This window comes from Poecilia latipinna, unplaced genomic scaffold (genome assembly GCF_001443285.1).
Source record: "Poecilia latipinna isolate Pla-1442-1.1 unplaced genomic scaffold, P_latipinna-1.0 Scaffold419, whole genome shotgun sequence".
Lineage (NCBI taxonomy): Eukaryota > Metazoa > Chordata > Actinopteri > Cyprinodontiformes > Poeciliidae > Poecilia > Poecilia latipinna.
Window position 1 is genome coordinate 179,067 of NW_015113035.1, and position 18,511 is coordinate 197,577.

An 18,511-nucleotide genomic window follows, 5' to 3' on the forward strand; every position below is an offset into this window, starting at 1 on the left:
CAAATTATCCCTCAAAAGAGATGCAGGTATAACCTAACGGTGATCTGCATTTCTGCAATACCACAGGCACTGCAACATTGGAATTGAATACGGTGCATCATATTGGGTGCAAAAAATACAAGAGCCAAAACGGGTTTACTCTTGATAGTTAGGGATGCATAGAAATGTATTCTCAGTGTACAGAACTTCACATTTAGACTCGAGCTCTGGCTGCCTGGAGTGAAAAGACATCTATAGAGAGTTTATCTATAGTATGACACCCTCTGATTTCAGGCACAGATAAAGCAAGAAATAGGAGATATGGTGTCGTTTGTATGTGTTTCTTTTTTTTGTGTGTGTGTGCATGTGCAGAGTTGTGTTTTTATGCGTTTGCTTATTTGGTAGAGGTGCGTTAATTTGTGTTTAGGGATCTGCCAGCTGATTCAGAGGGTGCAGCCGAGACAGAGACAGAAAAAGAGAGAGACTGACTGAGAAAAGCGGACCTCAGGTGGTGTGAAGTGAATCATCATTGGAGCACTGGGTGCCATAAGGTGGCTGGACCGAGCCACAAATCTGTGTCCGCACCAGCACTCTGAGACTTACCCTTGTGCGGTGTGACCAGCAAATCCAAAGTTTTCTGGGAGAGGTTGGGCCATATCGCCATCATCTCTTTCCTCAGCTCCGCGTCCATCTGATGCTTGTCAATGCCACCTAGACATATTCGTAGCAAGACCAATGCATGCATCCAACATGCGAGTACAAAACCAATAATGTTGTTTAAAATGTTTAACACACAAGAACGCATTATTCGTCCAAAGAAAAAAAAAAAGAATTGATATAAAAAAGGAACACACACCACATACAAACAAGGAGACAGACAAAAAGAAAGAAAGTGTTTATTAGTAAGACGGTAGTTAGGATCGGTTCAGTTTGTGACTCCATCTGGTACTCTTTCAATTTTAAGTCGTAAAATCCTGAATACGTCGTACAATCTACAGACCAGATTGTACGACGTAAGACATAAAGACATTATGTCTTACGAGAATCAAATAGAAAATATTTCCAACAACTAACAAGGCTGAAAATTGAATGTAAATGAAAGTCTAGGAAATATTTTAGACAACGTGCAGCGTGGAACTTTGTCTTCTCAAGTAAGTGCAAGCTATTATTATGAAGTTCAGATTTGAAAGTGTGCAATTTAAGCTTGGCACCTTTTGTGACTCTACTTTTGTGACTCTTATTTTAAAGTAAGGCGGGTTGCATTGACGGAGTCTGTTCACAAAAAAACATTGATAACAGGTTATAAAAGGACAGAGGAATCCCTAACCATGTTTAAATCATTTATCTGGGCCCATTTTCAGAACTCTATAGTAAAAAAAAGAAACGGTGACAGTGCGGCAGACAACATTTACGCAGTGAGAACGCTGCAATTGCTTCTGCGTAAGCCGCTAACAACATAAAGTAGGCTTCAGAACTATTATTCCACAGGGTAGTTTTCATTGAGTCCGGACTGCATTTGATTCACTCAGATCATAACCACACACAATAAACTCGAGAGGCCCTCCCCAATCATCAATCACAATCTGTCACACTACATGTTGCAGCTGGAGTTCTGGAACCAAAGGGTTAGAGATATGTTTGGGGGTATTTCCCCATTTCTGGCTGCACTTTGTGCCCAAACACCATTAAAACTTAAAATACAAGCAAAGTTATTGTACGTATAAAAAAAATGCATTGTGGTTTTGGGTTTCTGACTTCCTCTAAAAGTGTATTGGGACATGGTATTGGTGGGCGGACTTCAACGGTCCCCGTTGTCGAGATTGTTCCGCTGATTGTGAGCACGCCTTCAGGATGATGACAAGGCAAATTTAACATTTTGAAAATTTTGAAACTCTTATTTATAAAAACGGAAAATGCAAGCGTTTTCAAAATTTGGGTTTTAAATCAAGCCCGCCCATTGCAAAAATTTCTTGACCGAATGTCGTCGCGTCTCATAAGCTGCTAGATGTAACCTCGTGACAAAGTAATTCCAAACGTTTTCATACCCTTCGCAATCTTGATATCCAGAGCTGTGCGGATCAAAGCCATGAGTGTGGAGTTGAAGTGGACCGAGTTGTCGTCACCCACAGGTAGATCCATACGAAGTAGTCTCTGTGAGGAAGCCAATTAAGGTGAGCAGTGAGAAAATTTGGGAAGTAAAGGAAGTGTTTGTGGAACCTCCAGGTGACAGGACCACAAGGTTTGTGGTTGGAAGGGGAGCTGGGAAAGGGGGAAGGGCAAGGGTCCTCAGATTGAAGGAGCTTTGCACAGCTTATATAGTAGGAACTAACTCTACCTGTAATGGCTCAGATTAGAATTACTTTTCTGTGAGAAATCCCAGTAAACATATTTGAGCTACTTTTGTTGCATTAAAGAATTTCAAAGAGTCACTGATTTGTTTCATAAGGATCACTTTGATCAAAAGTAATCGCAGGTTGGTTTAACAAATGAGCATTACAGGCTGAGCAGTGCCCAGTGTTACCTAGAGCTCCCCCTCAAGGTTTGGAGGTTCACAGTAAAAACAACTGAGACCAGCTGATAAACCAATAAACCAAAAACAAACTATGGGAGAAATTACAGGAATAAATCACATTGTTTTTTGTGTTTATTGGTTTGACCTTCTATGGGTCTCATTGACTAGCATTAGAAGAGGACAACACAAAGACAGACACCAACTCACTGCACGATGCTCGTGTGTGTTTTGGTGGAAAAAGACGACGAAAGGGTGAAAAACCCTTGCATGCATTGCGTCATGCATTCCCCGCGCACATTCCATTCTAAGTGCATCTACGTTTTTCCATCTTTCCCCAAGTCCTTCTTGCACATACAGTCCCCATGCAAGCATGCAGCGCACACACAAAATGTCTCACAGGACAAGCAGCCGAGTAGCTGTGAACAGAAAGTCACTGCTGGTGACATTGGAATGATCTTGAGTTGTTTCAATGTGGTTGTTGGTATAATAAACGAGAAAAGACAATGTAATTGTATTAACACAGATGAGTAATCTGCTGCACAAAAACGTTTAGACGTTGAGATCTAGTGTGTGAAAAACGGATTAAGGTTAAGAGGGTTAAGAGGTGAGAGAGAGCAGTGTTTTGTTTTGTTTTTTAAAAATTGGGAAGAGAAAAATCAAGAAAAGCTCACCATGGAGGAATTATTTTTGTCCATAAATATGTAACTTTTTGGGTAAACTAAACACATGTAGGGGATATAAAGTGAAACGTGAAATGGCAGAAAGTTTGTAACTGAAAAGTAAAGTTCGGGGGAGAGAGACGACAGAATTAGAAAAAAATCATTTGGTGCTGAAGAGGTGAATGTAAGTGACCAAAAACAAAAGAACAAAAAAAAAGAGAAAAAAAATAATACATTTAAAAAGAAGCAGAAAAACAGAAGCCATTATTGGTTGGCGGTATGTGTATAAAGCAGTCCTGCCTGAAGGTTCTGATGTCTTTCCTCCAGAGAGAGAGAGAGTCAACAGTGAAAAGCAAAAGAGCTAACTATATCGCCGTTTTGTGAACTGGGTTGAAATTTTCAAGCGAAGCTTGGATTGAAAACACATGTATGGAAATGGTCACATGATAACATTTAAAGGACAGATTATCGGATTAGACCATGCGCAAAGCGCATATTGTGTTGTTAGGCAGGAGAACAGAAGGGTTACGCATTTCCTTTCTATCAGGAAGGACGCTTATAAAGCCTTGAAAACTCTTTCACATTTTGCCATATTTCAACCACAAACTTCCAAGGAATTTCATCGGGTTTGTAAGTGTAAGAGCAACACAGAGCAGTGCACAATTGAAATGGAAGCAAAGGTTATTTCATAAAAAAATGATCTGGATGATATGGCATGCATTTTTATGCATCTCCCTTTACTACTACCTACCATTTGCTTTTAGTCCACCTGAGCGTAGCAGGTTTTGGACATGAAATACTGTTCAGTATGAAAATAGTATGACATAGCTGCAGCAAAAGTCTTGAAGGAACAGATAAACTTGCATAGTGCAGGACTTGATTCTTGGCTGTACTGTACTATATTCATTGGCAGAGCGGCTCAGTCAAAGTCCAAAACTAAATCTAACTGATAGTCTCTGGAAAGACTTGAAATTTGCAGTTCATATATGTTCTCCATCTATCCTTTCTGGCTGAGTGTGGCCTATTTTTCAATGAAGAACAAAGACTCAGGTGGACTGAACATATCCATGCCACATTTTTCAGATTTGGAGTTACAAAGTACGTGGAAAACTACTTATCTACCTTCCATTTTGCTACTGTACACTACTTTGTTTTTGTAGTGTACAATACAAACATAGTAAAATACAATTAAAGTAGTGACTGTAGTACCAACAAATGTGAAAGAGTTCAAGTGGTACCAACACATTTGCAAAGAAATGTAGTTTGAGAACAAGACGCTGACAGACAGAAAGGGACATGGTGATGGTGCATCCGATGAAACAATGGAAAATAACTGAGAGAGAGACCAACAGAGCTTAAACTGTACGGGTCAAATAGTATTGATCTCTACTTTTATTTGTGAGGTTAGGTTTCCACTGAGGGAAATGGCCCAATAAAACAATAATCTCGATGCGAATATTAATTAGCCTTTGGAAATAAAGTGGGCAAAGGAATGACACATTATTAATATTGCAACTGTGCCGAAGTCCCATTCAGTGTGGAACGGTAAATACAGTAAAATGTCGTCACTATTTTCCCAAAGTCTGTTGATGAAGGAGCGAAGATTGGGAATGGAAATGGTCTCCTGTGCCTACAGGCTGTTTGGCTAGCTGCCCCCCCCCGGGAAGCTTACAGTGATCTGCCAGTGATTTCTCATGGGAGCCGATCACGGGAGGAGTGAGGGGAACATATGCTCACACGGATGTGATTACCATTCTGTACGCTTCTGTTTCAGAAAATATTTCACGAGTGACTCTTTGTGTCTGTGGTATTTGACAAACAGGGCGTGTGCAGAGGGACAAAAGAAACAAAAAAAAAAAAGAAGAAAACTACAGTGGCAGTGGGTGGTCGTCGGCCGTGCAGAAGGCAGGTGAGCGTATGTGTGGGGAGGGGAGCAGCAATATTCAGAGATGAAAGGGGGCTGGAAACAGAATAGAACTGCATTGACGACAGAACCAAAGGACGAAGAGGAGATAGGACTTGCAGATAGAAAAAGAAAAAAAAAAAAGGCTGCTCGGGGGCTTGGAGCTGCCGCTGCTACATGAAGGGTGACAGAAAAAAGAACGGCTTCTGAATGGCAACCAAAGGCTCCCTGAGGAAAACACATCACTGGCACAAGCCCTCCTGCTCTCTCTACCATGAGACATAGCAGAAAATATCTATGTGTAGGTTGATGTGACCTAATTCCCTGTGTTTCTGTGTATATGTGAGTGTGCATGTTCGAGAATGGGCCTCATCCGCAGGAGGGAGCGAGTCAGAGGACGTTAAGTCTGGTGGACCTTCCAAGCCCTGTTGCACACGCATACCGTCGGATACGAGTGCGATTTTTTATTGGGGTCCCCTTCCATAAAGAGTTTGGGTTATTAACCTTTTTGCATAATATCGTCATCTCAATATTTGGGGGGAAAAAAAAGGAGAAAAAAAAAAAAGATGACATTGATCTGCATGTATGTGTTTGTGAGCTTGCCTGTCCAGTGCAAACGAGCTGAGAGGGTCCCTCTTTCACGTCCCCTCCTGCGGATACGCCACATCCCCTCGCCCCGCCTGGAACCCTTCGAAGTATCTTTCCTGCAACCTGCGCCCACCAGTTCCACACCACCACACAAAGGCCACAACACCGACCAGCCGACCCAAAGTTTTCCACGAAAAGGAACAGAAACAAAACCAAAGAAACAACGACACTAAAGTTTACACCACGTTGAGCGCTTAAATCCCTGATCCCTCCCTTACAGACCACCCCCGAATCCCCACGAAGGCTTTGGTAGAGACGTGGGGGGGGGGCTGGGTCTTTCTGACCTTGTAGGCCACCCGTGCCGGACACCTCTTCCCTAGGCCCAGCGGAGGACTCATGTGTCTCAGCATGTCATACATTTCCCTGCAACTGATCCTGCCACTGCATCATCAGCCAGTGCCACCACCCCGTTACCAAATCAGGAGAGGGAGAGAGAGAGGCAGAAAGTAGATGAAGTTAAAGTATAGATTTGAAAATAGAAAATAGGATATTAGAAAGATACAAGAGAAGGTGGGAGGAAATTCACCAAAAACAAATAAAAATAGACAGCGAGGAGGACACGCTTTTGACTTAGAGAGTCTGTGGGAGTGCGGGTTTTTCGAGGTAAAATATTTCTCATCTCGAACGTGAGACCAAAAGGAGGCAGCAAATAGAAGCTGGAGGCTGGGATTTAGTCAAGTTTCTACTAGGTTGAGCATATAGATAGGTTTTTCTATGCAAAAGATTAAAAAAAAAAAGTTTCGTTTCCAAGACTCAAAATTGTGATGCGTTTATCATCTCTACCTTAAAAGATGTCTCCATTTATATTTTGTCGAGGAAAATTAGGCATCACTCAACTGGGCAGGATTTTTTTTTTTTTTAATCCAATAGCACAATGTTTCAAAAGGTATATCTCGAAGTCTCCTCAGACCCTTCAATCAAGTCATTTTGAATTTATAGTCATGGACTACCTTAATGTTTTTAACTCCTGATACTCATCATTGTTGTACTTGCTGTGATTTTAGGTAAGCTGCAACCCAAGCAAGCCGTGAGCCGGCAACTCTGTGCTCAGTTATTTTCAAGATCATTGCCTCTTTTCTTGTCCATGGCTTGCAAAGCCGTTTCGTAGTCCTCGGTTTTCTTTAACAATATAAGTGTTTTTCAACCTTACACTGAATTAAATAGTAGTTCAAGCAGCCTTTTGCACTGACAATTTTACTAACACTGATGTTGGAATGGCGACAAGTTTTCAATATACTGTGCAGGTCTACAATCTCTCTAAAAACAACAACAACAACAAATAAAAAAAAAACAAGAGTATGCTTTCTGTAGCCAGGTTTTTAAAATTTCTTTTGCTAAACATTTATTTTAATGTTCTACATTTCTTAGTAGTGTTTTAGATGAATTTTGAACAAAGGAATTTAGGCAGTGACAGAATTTGCAAGAATTTATCAACAATCCTTTATCGCTCTCTTTTAAATTTTTTATCTACTGGTTTTGGTGGCTTAAATAACGATGAATTAATGATGTTTTAGTATCTTTAATTGATATTTAACATTAGCTATGTATGCTAAATATCAAAATCACCCTTCAAAAAAACCATCAAAAAGCAGAATCATGTTCAGTAAACACTGAATCTTGCTTCCGCACGTCGGTGTGTGTTCAGTATGTTTGTCGCCGTGTGTTTGTGCGCGTTTCCAAAGAAAGGCAGAGCAAAGCTTGACAGAAGGCAACAAGCTGTGTCTGCTCTGATCAGAGAAGGGAGGAAGAGGAAGGGGTGTCAATGCAGTTTCTGTTGTTCCCCTAAAACCCCCAAAACCAAGAACAATGCAACACTACAGTGGACAACCGTAGCTTGCTACATTAAAGCCATGGCTCCACAGCAAGCAAAGAAGAAGAAGAAAAAAAAAAAATCAAAGATAGTCAAAAGAAATACAAAAACAAACAGAAAAAAGATCCAGTTTATAATGGCAAAACATCTTAAAGTTTTCATTTTGTGCATTTAACATGCTTCTCTAGGTGTCTGCATTGTCCTGCACATTCTCTCAGCAGTTCAGAATGCAAGTCGATAATGGTGGAAAAGAAGTTGAAATGAAAAAAATAAAGAGAACAAACTAAGAGACCAAAAAAAAAAAACTAAAAACAAATCAAAAACAAAAGCAGCATTCAATCCATTCCTGGATGCCGTGGCTAGCAAGTGTGGTTGAGAAGGTTTCATTTGAATGAGAGTCAAACCTTGCAGGCCACCCTATGGGGGCATTTCTTTCCTAAGCCAAGAGGCGGGTCGATAACTCGTAATAAACTGTACATGTCCTTATAATGTATGCGCCCGCTGCAAGAAGAATACAGGGGAGTTAAACATGGACACAAACAGGGGGGGGGAGGTAACATCAAGAGAGAAGAGAGGACATTGGGAGCAAGAACACAAGATCGACAAGAACAAGAAAAGACTTTACAGTGTTGTAAAAATGATCCTTGACATAAGATAAATAAAAAAAAAACATCACTTCAGTGCAAGGGATCTTTTATGTGTAGCTTTCATAAAACAAGCCCTTGATATCTGGCTAAAGAGTCGCAGCGAATAAACAATACGATTCAAGAAACAGCACAGAGACTAGGAAAGTATGCGCTTGATAATTGCTTAATAGCTGCTTTTAATGTGAGGAGTCCCTCCCTCTTAAATACATGTTCAGTGTTAGCTATTTGTTGTTGCTTCCTGGAATTTGTCTCTCTGCATGTTTGCTGAAAAAGCAAGTCTTTTCAATCGGTGGCTAGTTATTCACTGAACAAATGTATCCATTCGTAAGTGTTTTAATAAAGCTGACTGTATAAGAGGTCTCAAGGCTACTCAAACATTTTTGGTTTTGGCTCCTCAAGTCTTTTTTTACTTCTTAACAGTTAAACAGTTTGCAGCACAGCATAAGGGAACACACAAAATCTGGAATACAGATACCTTGAAACTTAGCATGTCTACAGCAGATATTAGGTTGGTGTGGAGGAGAGACACTGCCACGTTAAGTTTTTGCCAGTATGCCGTTTCCAGTAGAGGGAGGAGATTTAGAAACGGGTAAGAGATATATCTCGGGAAGGAGGAGGGCAGGAGAGGAGAAATTAAGGGATGCTCTGTGTGGTGGAGATAACCAGGGGTCCCATGTGGTTACACACATAGGCAGCTATTTGGTAAGAGCTTCACTTTGTTGTGACAAGCTGAGCACTTGGATCTTAAAGCTGCAGTAGGGAGCAGTGTGCAGAAACACACTTCTTCCAGTCAGAAATACCCAATCTGACCCAGGAGGAATGTCTTAGTATTGTCAGTCGTGCTCGTGTATGTGCTGCTCACACCCTTTAGCTCAAGATTAGCAGTGTGCTGCAGCTGCCCTGATAGTGACGAAGCAACCTAACGTTACAGGAAAACCAACAATTTGTCAAGTTATCGGCTGTGGCGCAACAGAGAGCAACTTGGGGGGAGGGAGGGGTGCTTGTTCAAGATGTTTGAGATCAAGTCCACATTTTCCTCAGAGCTCCCTACTGCAGCTTTAACAGCTTAATTCCCTATAAAGAGATTTGCAAATCAGAATTTCTTTTTACCAGAGAGAAAAAGCGGTCACAGAGTTACTCTGCGGTGACCACAGACCCTGGAGAGAGTCCCTGTGTGAGCAAACTGGTTAGAACATAAAGGTAACGATTTAACAGATCTGAATGTGGTAACTTGATGTGTGCGATTCTATAAGCTTTGTGTTTCGTTGGAGCTGGGTGTAGGCATGTTAGCACTCACCAGGCAGCAGGATCATACTCGGCCCATATCCTTACATACTCATCAAGGTGGTGAGGTCCCAGAATAGATGAATCTCTGGTCAGGTACTCAAAGTTGTCCATGATGACGGCTACAAACAGATTCAGCATCTGCACGTGTAGGCATATGAACGCACAGGTAGAAGAAAGAAAAGTTAAGCATTCAATTTGACAAGAGGTATCTTATAATCAGTCAAATAAGTTCTGCAGCTGGACTACCAACCCAAATATATGTTTTTTCAAGCTTTTCCCCTCCGATTCAATACTTTGTTGAACCGTATTTTGTAGCAATTAGCTGCAAAACCTTTAAGGCTTCTCTCTGTCACCTTTGCACATCGAAAAATGGAAATTTCTGCCTATTCGTTTCTGGCAAAATAGCATAAGTACAGCCAGACTGAATAGAGAGTGTTTGTGAAATTGAATTGGCATGTCTTGAGATCAAGTGAGAAAAATAATCGTCCCAACTAAAGAAAAGAGTATCCACAGCACGATCCAGCCACCACCGTGTGTTTTAAGACGGAGTTGCATTTCTCTACCAAACATAGCAGTATATCCTCTTCTACATGTTGTCGTGTCATGTACATACATCATCCAGCAAATTAGTACATGTTTGTGGTTGCAAAGAGGTGTAAATGATTCTGTAAAACATCGTGATTTTCCTCCACTGGTAGGATGTGACTGTTAAACCTCACAGTGCGTGCTCACCAAGAACGAACAGAAGAAGATGAAGGAGACAAAGTAGAGGTAGGACATCTGGCTTCCACACTCTGGCCCTGTGTTTCCTGAATTGATGTCGCACTCCTTACCCCCCAGACAAGCCAGCATGATCTCATGCCACGCCTCTCCCGTCGCGCTCCTTCAAGTGCGCAAAAACGAGATCTTTAGCAAAGCAGGAGCGTCTACACAAAGTGCAAGCGTTACGATCAGGGCGTCCACTTCTTTCTGTGGATCCCAAACACGTGCAAATAATCACCTAAAGAGAAGCATCAAAGCCTGCACAAAGGTCCTGAAGTTGTTGTGTTGGTTGATGGCACTCTCTCCATCTTCTTCAATAGCAATATTCCCAAAGAGCTGCCAAACAAAGTCATATTATTAATATAAAATAAAAATAAAAAACACATGATGTTGAGACTATGACTGTTATGCTATTCCCCTTTGGAGCTTGCATCAAATCTCATTGCCCCATGCTATAAATTCACAAAAGTAAAATATATTAAATGCATCTTCAAAGCGCCGTAGGGAAAAGTAAGGTGAAGGGTGTCACCCACCTGCATCCCGATTATGGCGTAGATGAAAAACAGCATGGCAATGAGAAGGCAGACATAAGGGAGTGCCTAAGGAGGAACAGACATGACAAGAATTGATCATATGTAAAACACACAGACTACCATCGCCTATAGAATACTGAAAAATTGGGAATCTCTTGATATGAAATAATTAGTTAAAACTAAATTAAGATTTTCACCAGTGTGAAGATTTGAACATTTAAAGACAGAAATCACAACAGATGTGCGTACTTTACCCTTGTTAGAAATCAAGAAGAAATTCCATCTTATGCATAATTAATGATATGTGATTTTCAAACATCATTAACATTCGGATAAACCATTTTCCCTTCCTTTTCATGAAGCTAAATTCAGCTTCGGATAAACATTTATTTCCTGCTTCCCATCCGCAGCGTGGATGTGATACATACGCAGAAGTCTCAACGACAGAGTCTTGTGGCAAGATAACAGCGAACAACTCGTTTACAGTATGAGTATCGACACATTTTCTACCTGCTAATTATTTCATTTCATTGAAAATTTAAAACTGAAAACAATATTTGGAATACCTGCCACAGGTTTCCTTTTTTCACGTTTTAGATATCCTGAAAATACATTTGCAAAGCTAGGATTAATTGATCTCGTTCTAACGTCTGGGAGACATTCTGCATCAAAATCCTGCTACAATTAACAGGACAAATTTAATAGGCGTCTTGAACTGACACCTAAAAATGCTCTAATTTGTCTTGAGAAGAATTATCTTTAAGAAATCTACAATGTTAAGTGCGCACATGGAAAATGGCATTCACACATGTTTGTGTAAGTATGAATTTGGGGGCATCTTATTTAAGGGGAGGGGCCGAGTATGATTAGCTGCGAAAAGTGAAACACGCTGATGAGATACAGTTTTATTTATTTGATTTTCTTTAGTCACTGAGTGAGATTCATCGATAGCAGGATTCAAAACAGTGACTATTACAAAAATGTGCTTGCCATAGAACATTTTAATGCTAAGTCTATAGCTTTTAAAAGCTATGATGTGCATATGACAATGTTTACGTTCTCAAAAATAAACGCATAGAGTCTTAGGGTAATTTGAAGCAAACCTTGAACGACTGAACAAAGGTCCAGAGCAGGATGCGAATGGTTTCTCCCTGCCTCAGCAGCTTGATGAGACGAGCTGCTCTGAACAGCCTTAGGAAACTTAAGTTGATGAAATTATCCTACAGTAGAGCCACATCATGACCAGAGATAAAGACAGACGGGGAGGTTGAAGATAGGAAGCGACAAGGAGAGGGAAGTCAAAGAGGGACAGAAAAGAGGAAGTGGGGTGAGAATAAAATGAAACAGTGGTTAGTTCTGCAGCAAGTTGTGCCATATCTAAAATGACGAAAAACATAAAACGGGGGGAGAGAAACAAAAACAAAACTCAAATTAATGCAGATTTAAAGTAAATAGAAATGAAATAATAAAGAGTCATACAAGTCAAAGCAAACCAAACTCAAGTCAGCAAGGCTCCAACAAGCTCTTCATATCCAGTAGATCGGGCAAACAAAACAATGCAACACACCAGGGGGGGAAAAAAACAAACAAAAAACATTCAAATCTAACTAGCTTCATCCAATTAGGGATATGTTATTAGTAGTTGTGGCAGAGAAGGTGAACAGTTTGAGTGCAGGACTGTCAGGACATTTTCTTTCAAAGACAACCAAATGCACTAATTCTCTCAAGGCAAAAATGCAAATTGTAAAGCATGACGAGCACAAAGCATGCAGAAGGAAACAAAGCAGATTTTACAGCAGCTCATGCACAGGCTAGGCTGAAGAAGTCAAATAGACATTGTACTGATGTCACCATCAAATAAGAGCAACAGAACCACAACTTTTTAAAATAATTTCTTAAGTTTTCACATTTGCACTAAAAAAAAGGTTACGTTGGATTTTGTTGCTTTTATTCGATTTTCTTGATTATATAACATCTTACAGAATGTGTCCTTCCACTGTTTATCAGATAACAGAACAAAAGGCAGCTGTTTGAAACTGAAGAGGACCTGGCAGCAGCACATGCAGGTTACTGTACGGCATTTAGTCCATCGCTCTGTGAGTGTGTATGTATTTGTGTGTGTGTGTTGTAAAAATAAAGAGCTGCTGCCAAAGGCATGCAAGGGTCATCATGCATTACTTATTCTCTCTGCCAGGTGCAAACCTTTGGAGTCACTGTCTTGGCAGAAAAAAATAAAAAATAAAAAAATCTACCAATCACTTTCAAATGTGTGGGTGAATATGTGAATATTGTACGCTCACATATTTGAATGTAGCAGTCTGTAGCCGTTTATAGTGTCTTAATCCTTTACAAACTCTGCTCAAGTTCTCAGTAAAGGATATACAGTGAGTGTTGTGGGTGAGTCAATCACAAGCATGCACAATTCACAAACATACCACTGGCTGGGATGCCGATAAAATACATGCAGCAAAATAAGATCTCCAAAAAAATTACAAACCATCTACATGTGGATGTTGCAGACATATGGTTTATAGCAGCACATTTTTGGGGATTTTTGGTTGATTCCAAGAGCAACCAGACAGATTGACCAAGCCGGTTGTCATGGGTGGAACACAGAGGATTCATAGTGCATTTTGATTGGGCGAAATCACAGGAACAAGTCGAAGGGGAGAGAGAGGGGAACAGGGCAAAGTAGATTACAGAAGGTCGTCGTAAAGTGTGCAGACGATTTAAAGAAAGCATGTGAAAAGATAAAAAAAAAAGACAAAAAATCAATGGTCATAACATCAAAAAAATCAGCACAGTAGCAGGTGTCAGATTACAGGTTTTACACAAGTTTATAAAACTGATGAGATAAAGCAACAACAACAAAACAATAACAAAATAAAAAATATATATATATTTTTATTGTATGGATTCCTTCCAGCTATTCATAAATTATTCACAGGCATTTGGTTGTTTTGGGTTTCAAGGTACATCACCTCAAATTGGAAAATAAATAAATAAATAAATACCCACATGGTTAAAATTAATCTTTATAGAAGTAATTTTCTTAGCGCTTCTTAGTTAAATTTAAAATTTTACCCAATACCTTCAATTAAAAACCAAATTAATTTTTACAAAATACAATGTGTAAAAATGTATAAAATGTATAAAAATCTGAAACGGCAAAACACTGATAATAAACAGTAACTTCCAAAGCATTCTCACAAAATTAACATTAATTTAGGTGTATAACATGATTAGCTTTTTAAAATAAATGCATCAGTAGTTTTCTTCTTTTTTTTTTTTTACATTTGCATTGTTATTCAGACCCATGCCTGCTGTATGACAACATCAAGAGCAGTAAATAAATAAATAAATAAATAAAGCTTTGCTGATCAACAACAACAATTTCAACCTTTACAAAGTGTCTCAGAGTGTTGATACTTCTCGCTCCAACAGACAGAAGTTTTCAACCATCATAACGCTTTGACGTCTCGATCTAACCACGACTGTAACACCAGTTTTTCAAATTGCTTAAAATCACAACTACCTGCACATCTGTTTAATAGCTTTTTTTCTACATGTTTCACCCTGGAATTATAAGTACAAAGGTGGATTTTAACTGTTGCGTTATCCTCGCCTCAATTTGTACGAGCCTGGACTAATTTCATTCTGCACTCCTTACATCTTTGATCTCATTTTGTTTGCAGATCTTAGCATGAAAACAACATTATGTTTAATCCAAAAACAACTTACAGAATAGGCTATTAGCAAGGAATATGATATACACTATACAGCCAAAAGTATTTGCTCTTCCCTTCAAATCAGGTTTTCCATTCACTTGCATGGCCATAGATGCATAAAATCGAGCACATCTTCTGTGAATTGTTACCATGTGCAATAAATCCTTGATTAAAGTTAATAAATATTCCACAGTTAACTTTTAATGGCACTGTTACAAAAAGAAAGATTAGCACATACCTGTCTGCATTGTGTCAAAGGTAAAGTTTGGTGCCGTTTTCTAAGAGTTGGGTTTACCCTCTTAGTTCTAGGAAAATAAATCTGTACTACTTCAGGAAACTAAGACATTTTGGGCAATTAAATGCTCCCAACTTTCTAGGAGCAGTTTGGGGATGGCCTCTTTCTGCTGGACAAAGTAAGCACCACAAAGACATGGTTGGGCGAGTTTGGTGCGAAAGAACTCGAACGTCCTTCACAGACAAACAGCCTCTGACATCTACCTGACCGAACAAGCTTGTGATGTTTTTCAGCGGCGTCAATGTCTAACATAATAAATGGCACTCTTGGAAGTGTCAGCTCTACTATTAAATCTATAAGAACGTCCCCGAAGTTTCCACGTGTGTGAAAGAGCATAAGTGAATACTTTTGGCTATATAGTGCCTGTAAAAAGAAATAGAAAACTGATTTTTATTAAAATAATAGTCTTAGGTGTCTCTTTGCCAACACTAAGAGTGGGATCATTACTGGAAGTGACAATCAGACATCTGAAACAAGCAAATAACACGACTGGCTGCTTGGACAAGCTGTTAACTGGGTCTATGTAGAGCATCAGCATGCTCCCTGCCTTGCTGACGGTGGCTCGGAGTTGGCTGGCTGGATCCCCATCTCACCAACTGGGACAATTATATAAGACTTTCAAGAGACGGTCACGCATGACTGAGCAATGCCAGACTTAACGATGATATCTAACTCACGCTCTTTCCTTATTCTCTTGGCTTGTATAAGTTTTCGAGGGACAGTCGCAGATTTAAAACTTCACTGACACATGCTGCAGCCCACCTAACGTATACTGCACTCCCAGAGGCTTTTTTTCAAATTTAATACTGGCCTTTTAGAAGAAACGACTTCAGAGCACAAATGGCAAAATTGCTACTTACCCCAAGCTCTGTGACCAGGATGTCTGTAATGCTGCCCAGAACTGTCACACAGTCAAAAATATTCCAGGCATCTTTGAAATAGTTCTGAACAAATCAAAGAAGAGAGGGAGCGCAAGGGAGGAGAAAGATAGGGGCATAAAACGTCAGAGGGATATTGCGGGAAATGATGTGAAGAAATTTATCAAGGTGGAATAAAACACAGGGAAAAAAACCCCATGAATTTGGAAAGGAAGGCGAGTATGAATAAAGGAAATAAATTAAAATAGAGAAAAGGGTTGTTTAAATAATTCGAGATGAAGAGTAAGTAGAACAGAAAAAGCAGCAGAGAGAGAGAGAAAGAGAGACAGAGAGAGAGAGAGAGAGAGAGAGAGAGAAGCAGAATGGGAAAGTGGTGAAAAAAAAAAGACATGTCAGAATCAGACAAGAACAGATAAAAATTAGATTGGACAAATGGACCATCAGTGACAGTCTACAGGATGGATGGCATGTAGTCAGGTTAAGGACAAATTCTGCTGCAGTGACCATCAAACGTCATAACATCACATACAGAGTATACATGGCTTAAAAATACATAGTTAAAATCAAAGTCTGAAAAAATATTTGGTTTTAATGTGTGTGAAAGGAATCACAGAGCGCTGGTCAAGACAAACAGATGATACTCTGAGCACTTCTTTTTTTCTAGCGGTTGCCTGCAGCCAAACTGTGCATTACACTTAGTGGCAGCTATCAAAATAAACCACCTTGACACACACCTACAAACACACACACATGTGCTGATAAAGGACATGTCTGAGGAGTGGCATTATTTAGGCTTAAGATGCCTATGTTGACTGTGTTCTGGCCTTCTCACTAAGATTCAAATCCTCTTCTGGTCTAATCACCGCCCTCAGAGTAATCTTTGCTTCTATTTTCATCACCAATATGTCATTCACCCGATTTCGGCTAATTACTACGGTGCTGTTCCCACACTGTCCTTTATCTCCACCGACCATTCGGGCTCAAAATACATCTTGCTCTTTCCTTGCCTTTTTGTTCCACAGTTTCAGCGACTGCACAATTCACCCTTTGATTTTTGTTAGTTTTATTTAAGCAGCCGTGTACGAAAAAGTAAAGCACAACTTTAACTCAGTCGTCTCCACAAAAATGAAAACAATAATGCGGAACAATCAATATGTGTTTCTACATCGGGAATCTTTGTTCAGGAATCAGTTTAGGTCCATTTCCACTGTTTCTATAACAGATCTGAATGAATTTTATCAGCTTTAGTTATATTAGTCCATTGTAATTTTCAATCTAATCGACTTTAAATTGCCTAGTTAAAGTTAAGGTTTAGGCTTGTAACCTGTTCCCATTAGGATCTTAATGCATTTTCAACAGGTGCCAAGAAATACAAGTGGTATTATGTTTGTACTTTTGTACTTTTGCAATGCATTTACATCCATATGAAGACAATGTTAACATTAATAACCGAGTTATCCTCAAAAACTCAACAAAAACTCACAAGGGCAGTGTATTTTTACAAAACAAAAGCTCACACACACACATAAACTCACCAGAACCCCAAAGGCAATGATCTTAAGGACACACTCCAAGGAGAAGAGGGAAGTAAACACTATGTTGAGGTTGGCTAAAACTGCTTCGTAGGTGACAGAAGCTCCATCATACTAAACACAAAGACACACAATAAACTCAATTAGGAATAAATTAAATGCAATAAACAAACATCAGAATCAGTCTGACCTATTCTGTATTGACTAAATGTTTTACATTAAATATTTAAATTTTACACTTTGGCAAAACATCTTATGGTTACCAGAAGATGCAGTTATCTTAAAGTCTATGTTAGTGATTCTAAAAACTAATAATAGTAATAACACCAAGTTCTTCTTCTTTTTGCACGAATTGCACACAAGAATACATTATTTCCAGTGGGCCAAGAGAAGCCCACAGAGGATCTGCGCATCTGATTGGCAGGCCTACCAGAAACATGCAGATACAAAGGTTCCAGCCGGAAAAGAAATTTACACTTTTCACAAATATCATCTCAATAAATTCCCATCTTATAAGTTCTCCTTCAGTGTGAATGTTGATATCATGCTTAAAAGTATAAGTACAGAGAAATACATTGTGATTAGTTTGTATTAGTTGCTCAAAGTAGGTAACATGGTCAAGACGTTTCCAAAATTGAAACTGAAACATGGCTAAACTAGGATTGATGTTATTCCTAGATCCATGGTCTGCATTGCAGACAAAACAAATGGCAAAATCTATTTAAATCACAAAGGCAGCCAAAGTTCTGTTAGTGGTACTGGTAACACTGATAACACCTATGGGGCTATGTCACTGCGTGTAGCTCATTGTTGCTTACCTTCATCATTAGCACTACGGTGTTGAGCGCGATCATAGCCATGATGGTATATTCAAATGGCGGTGACACCACAAACTCCCACATTTTGTATTGGAAGCTCAATTTATTCTGAGGCATGTGGCGTGTCAGAGGCCTGGCGTTGATGGCAAAATCTATACACGCTCTCTGTCCGAGACGAGAGAAAAGTTCTCTGAACTCACAGTAAGAATTCAATTATCATAATGCTAATTTGCGGTGCTGTGTTAGCTTCTTACCTCGTTCTTTTCCAGACTGTATTCCTCCATCATCTTATCTCCTTGTTCTTGGAAGGTGATGATAATGAGAGCAACGAAAATGTTGACGAAGAAGAAGGGGAAGACCACGAAGTACACCACGTAAAAGATGGACATCTCCATCCGATACCCTGGGCTCGGGCCCTGATTCTCATAGGTCGCATCCACTGAATGTTTCAGCACCCTGTCGGGGGGGGAAAAATCAGGTTATCAAATTAAAGAAAAAATCTTTAATTCTCTACTCAATT

At 39.6% G+C, this 18,511-nt stretch overlaps 1 protein-coding gene across 26 annotated transcripts in view; it reads right to left on the reverse strand.

The window, feature by feature from the left end:
- cacna1aa (calcium channel, voltage-dependent, P/Q type, alpha 1A subunit, a) overlaps positions 1-18,511 on the reverse strand; it is a 90,272-nt gene that overhangs the window by 14,673 nt on the left and 57,088 nt on the right. For 12 of the 26 annotated variants that reach the window (XM_015037775.1, XM_015037781.1, XM_015037780.1 and 9 more), the window contains 13 exons: positions 18,246-18,447; positions 17,992-18,156; positions 17,177-17,287; positions 15,624-15,707; positions 13,238-13,240; positions 11,844-11,960; positions 10,741-10,806; positions 10,446-10,543; positions 10,178-10,328; positions 9,456-9,583; positions 7,916-8,012; positions 2,025-2,130; positions 583-690 (listed from right to left, as the gene is read on the reverse strand). In XM_015037775.1, the coding sequence (XP_014893261.1) occupies positions 583-690; positions 2,025-2,130; positions 7,916-8,012; positions 9,456-9,583; positions 10,178-10,328; positions 10,446-10,543; positions 10,741-10,806; positions 11,844-11,960; positions 13,238-13,240; positions 15,624-15,707; positions 17,177-17,287; positions 17,992-18,156; positions 18,246-18,447 (1,436 nt within the window). Of the gene's footprint in view, positions 1-582; positions 691-2,024; positions 2,131-5,985; positions 6,083-7,915; positions 8,013-9,455; positions 9,584-10,177; positions 10,329-10,445; positions 10,544-10,740; positions 10,807-11,843; positions 11,961-13,237; positions 13,241-15,623; positions 15,708-17,176; positions 17,288-17,991; positions 18,157-18,245; positions 18,448-18,511 lie in introns of all 26 variants that reach the window. The other 14 variants (XM_015037788.1, XM_015037789.1, XM_015037773.1 and 11 more) reach the window with 3 other exon arrangements.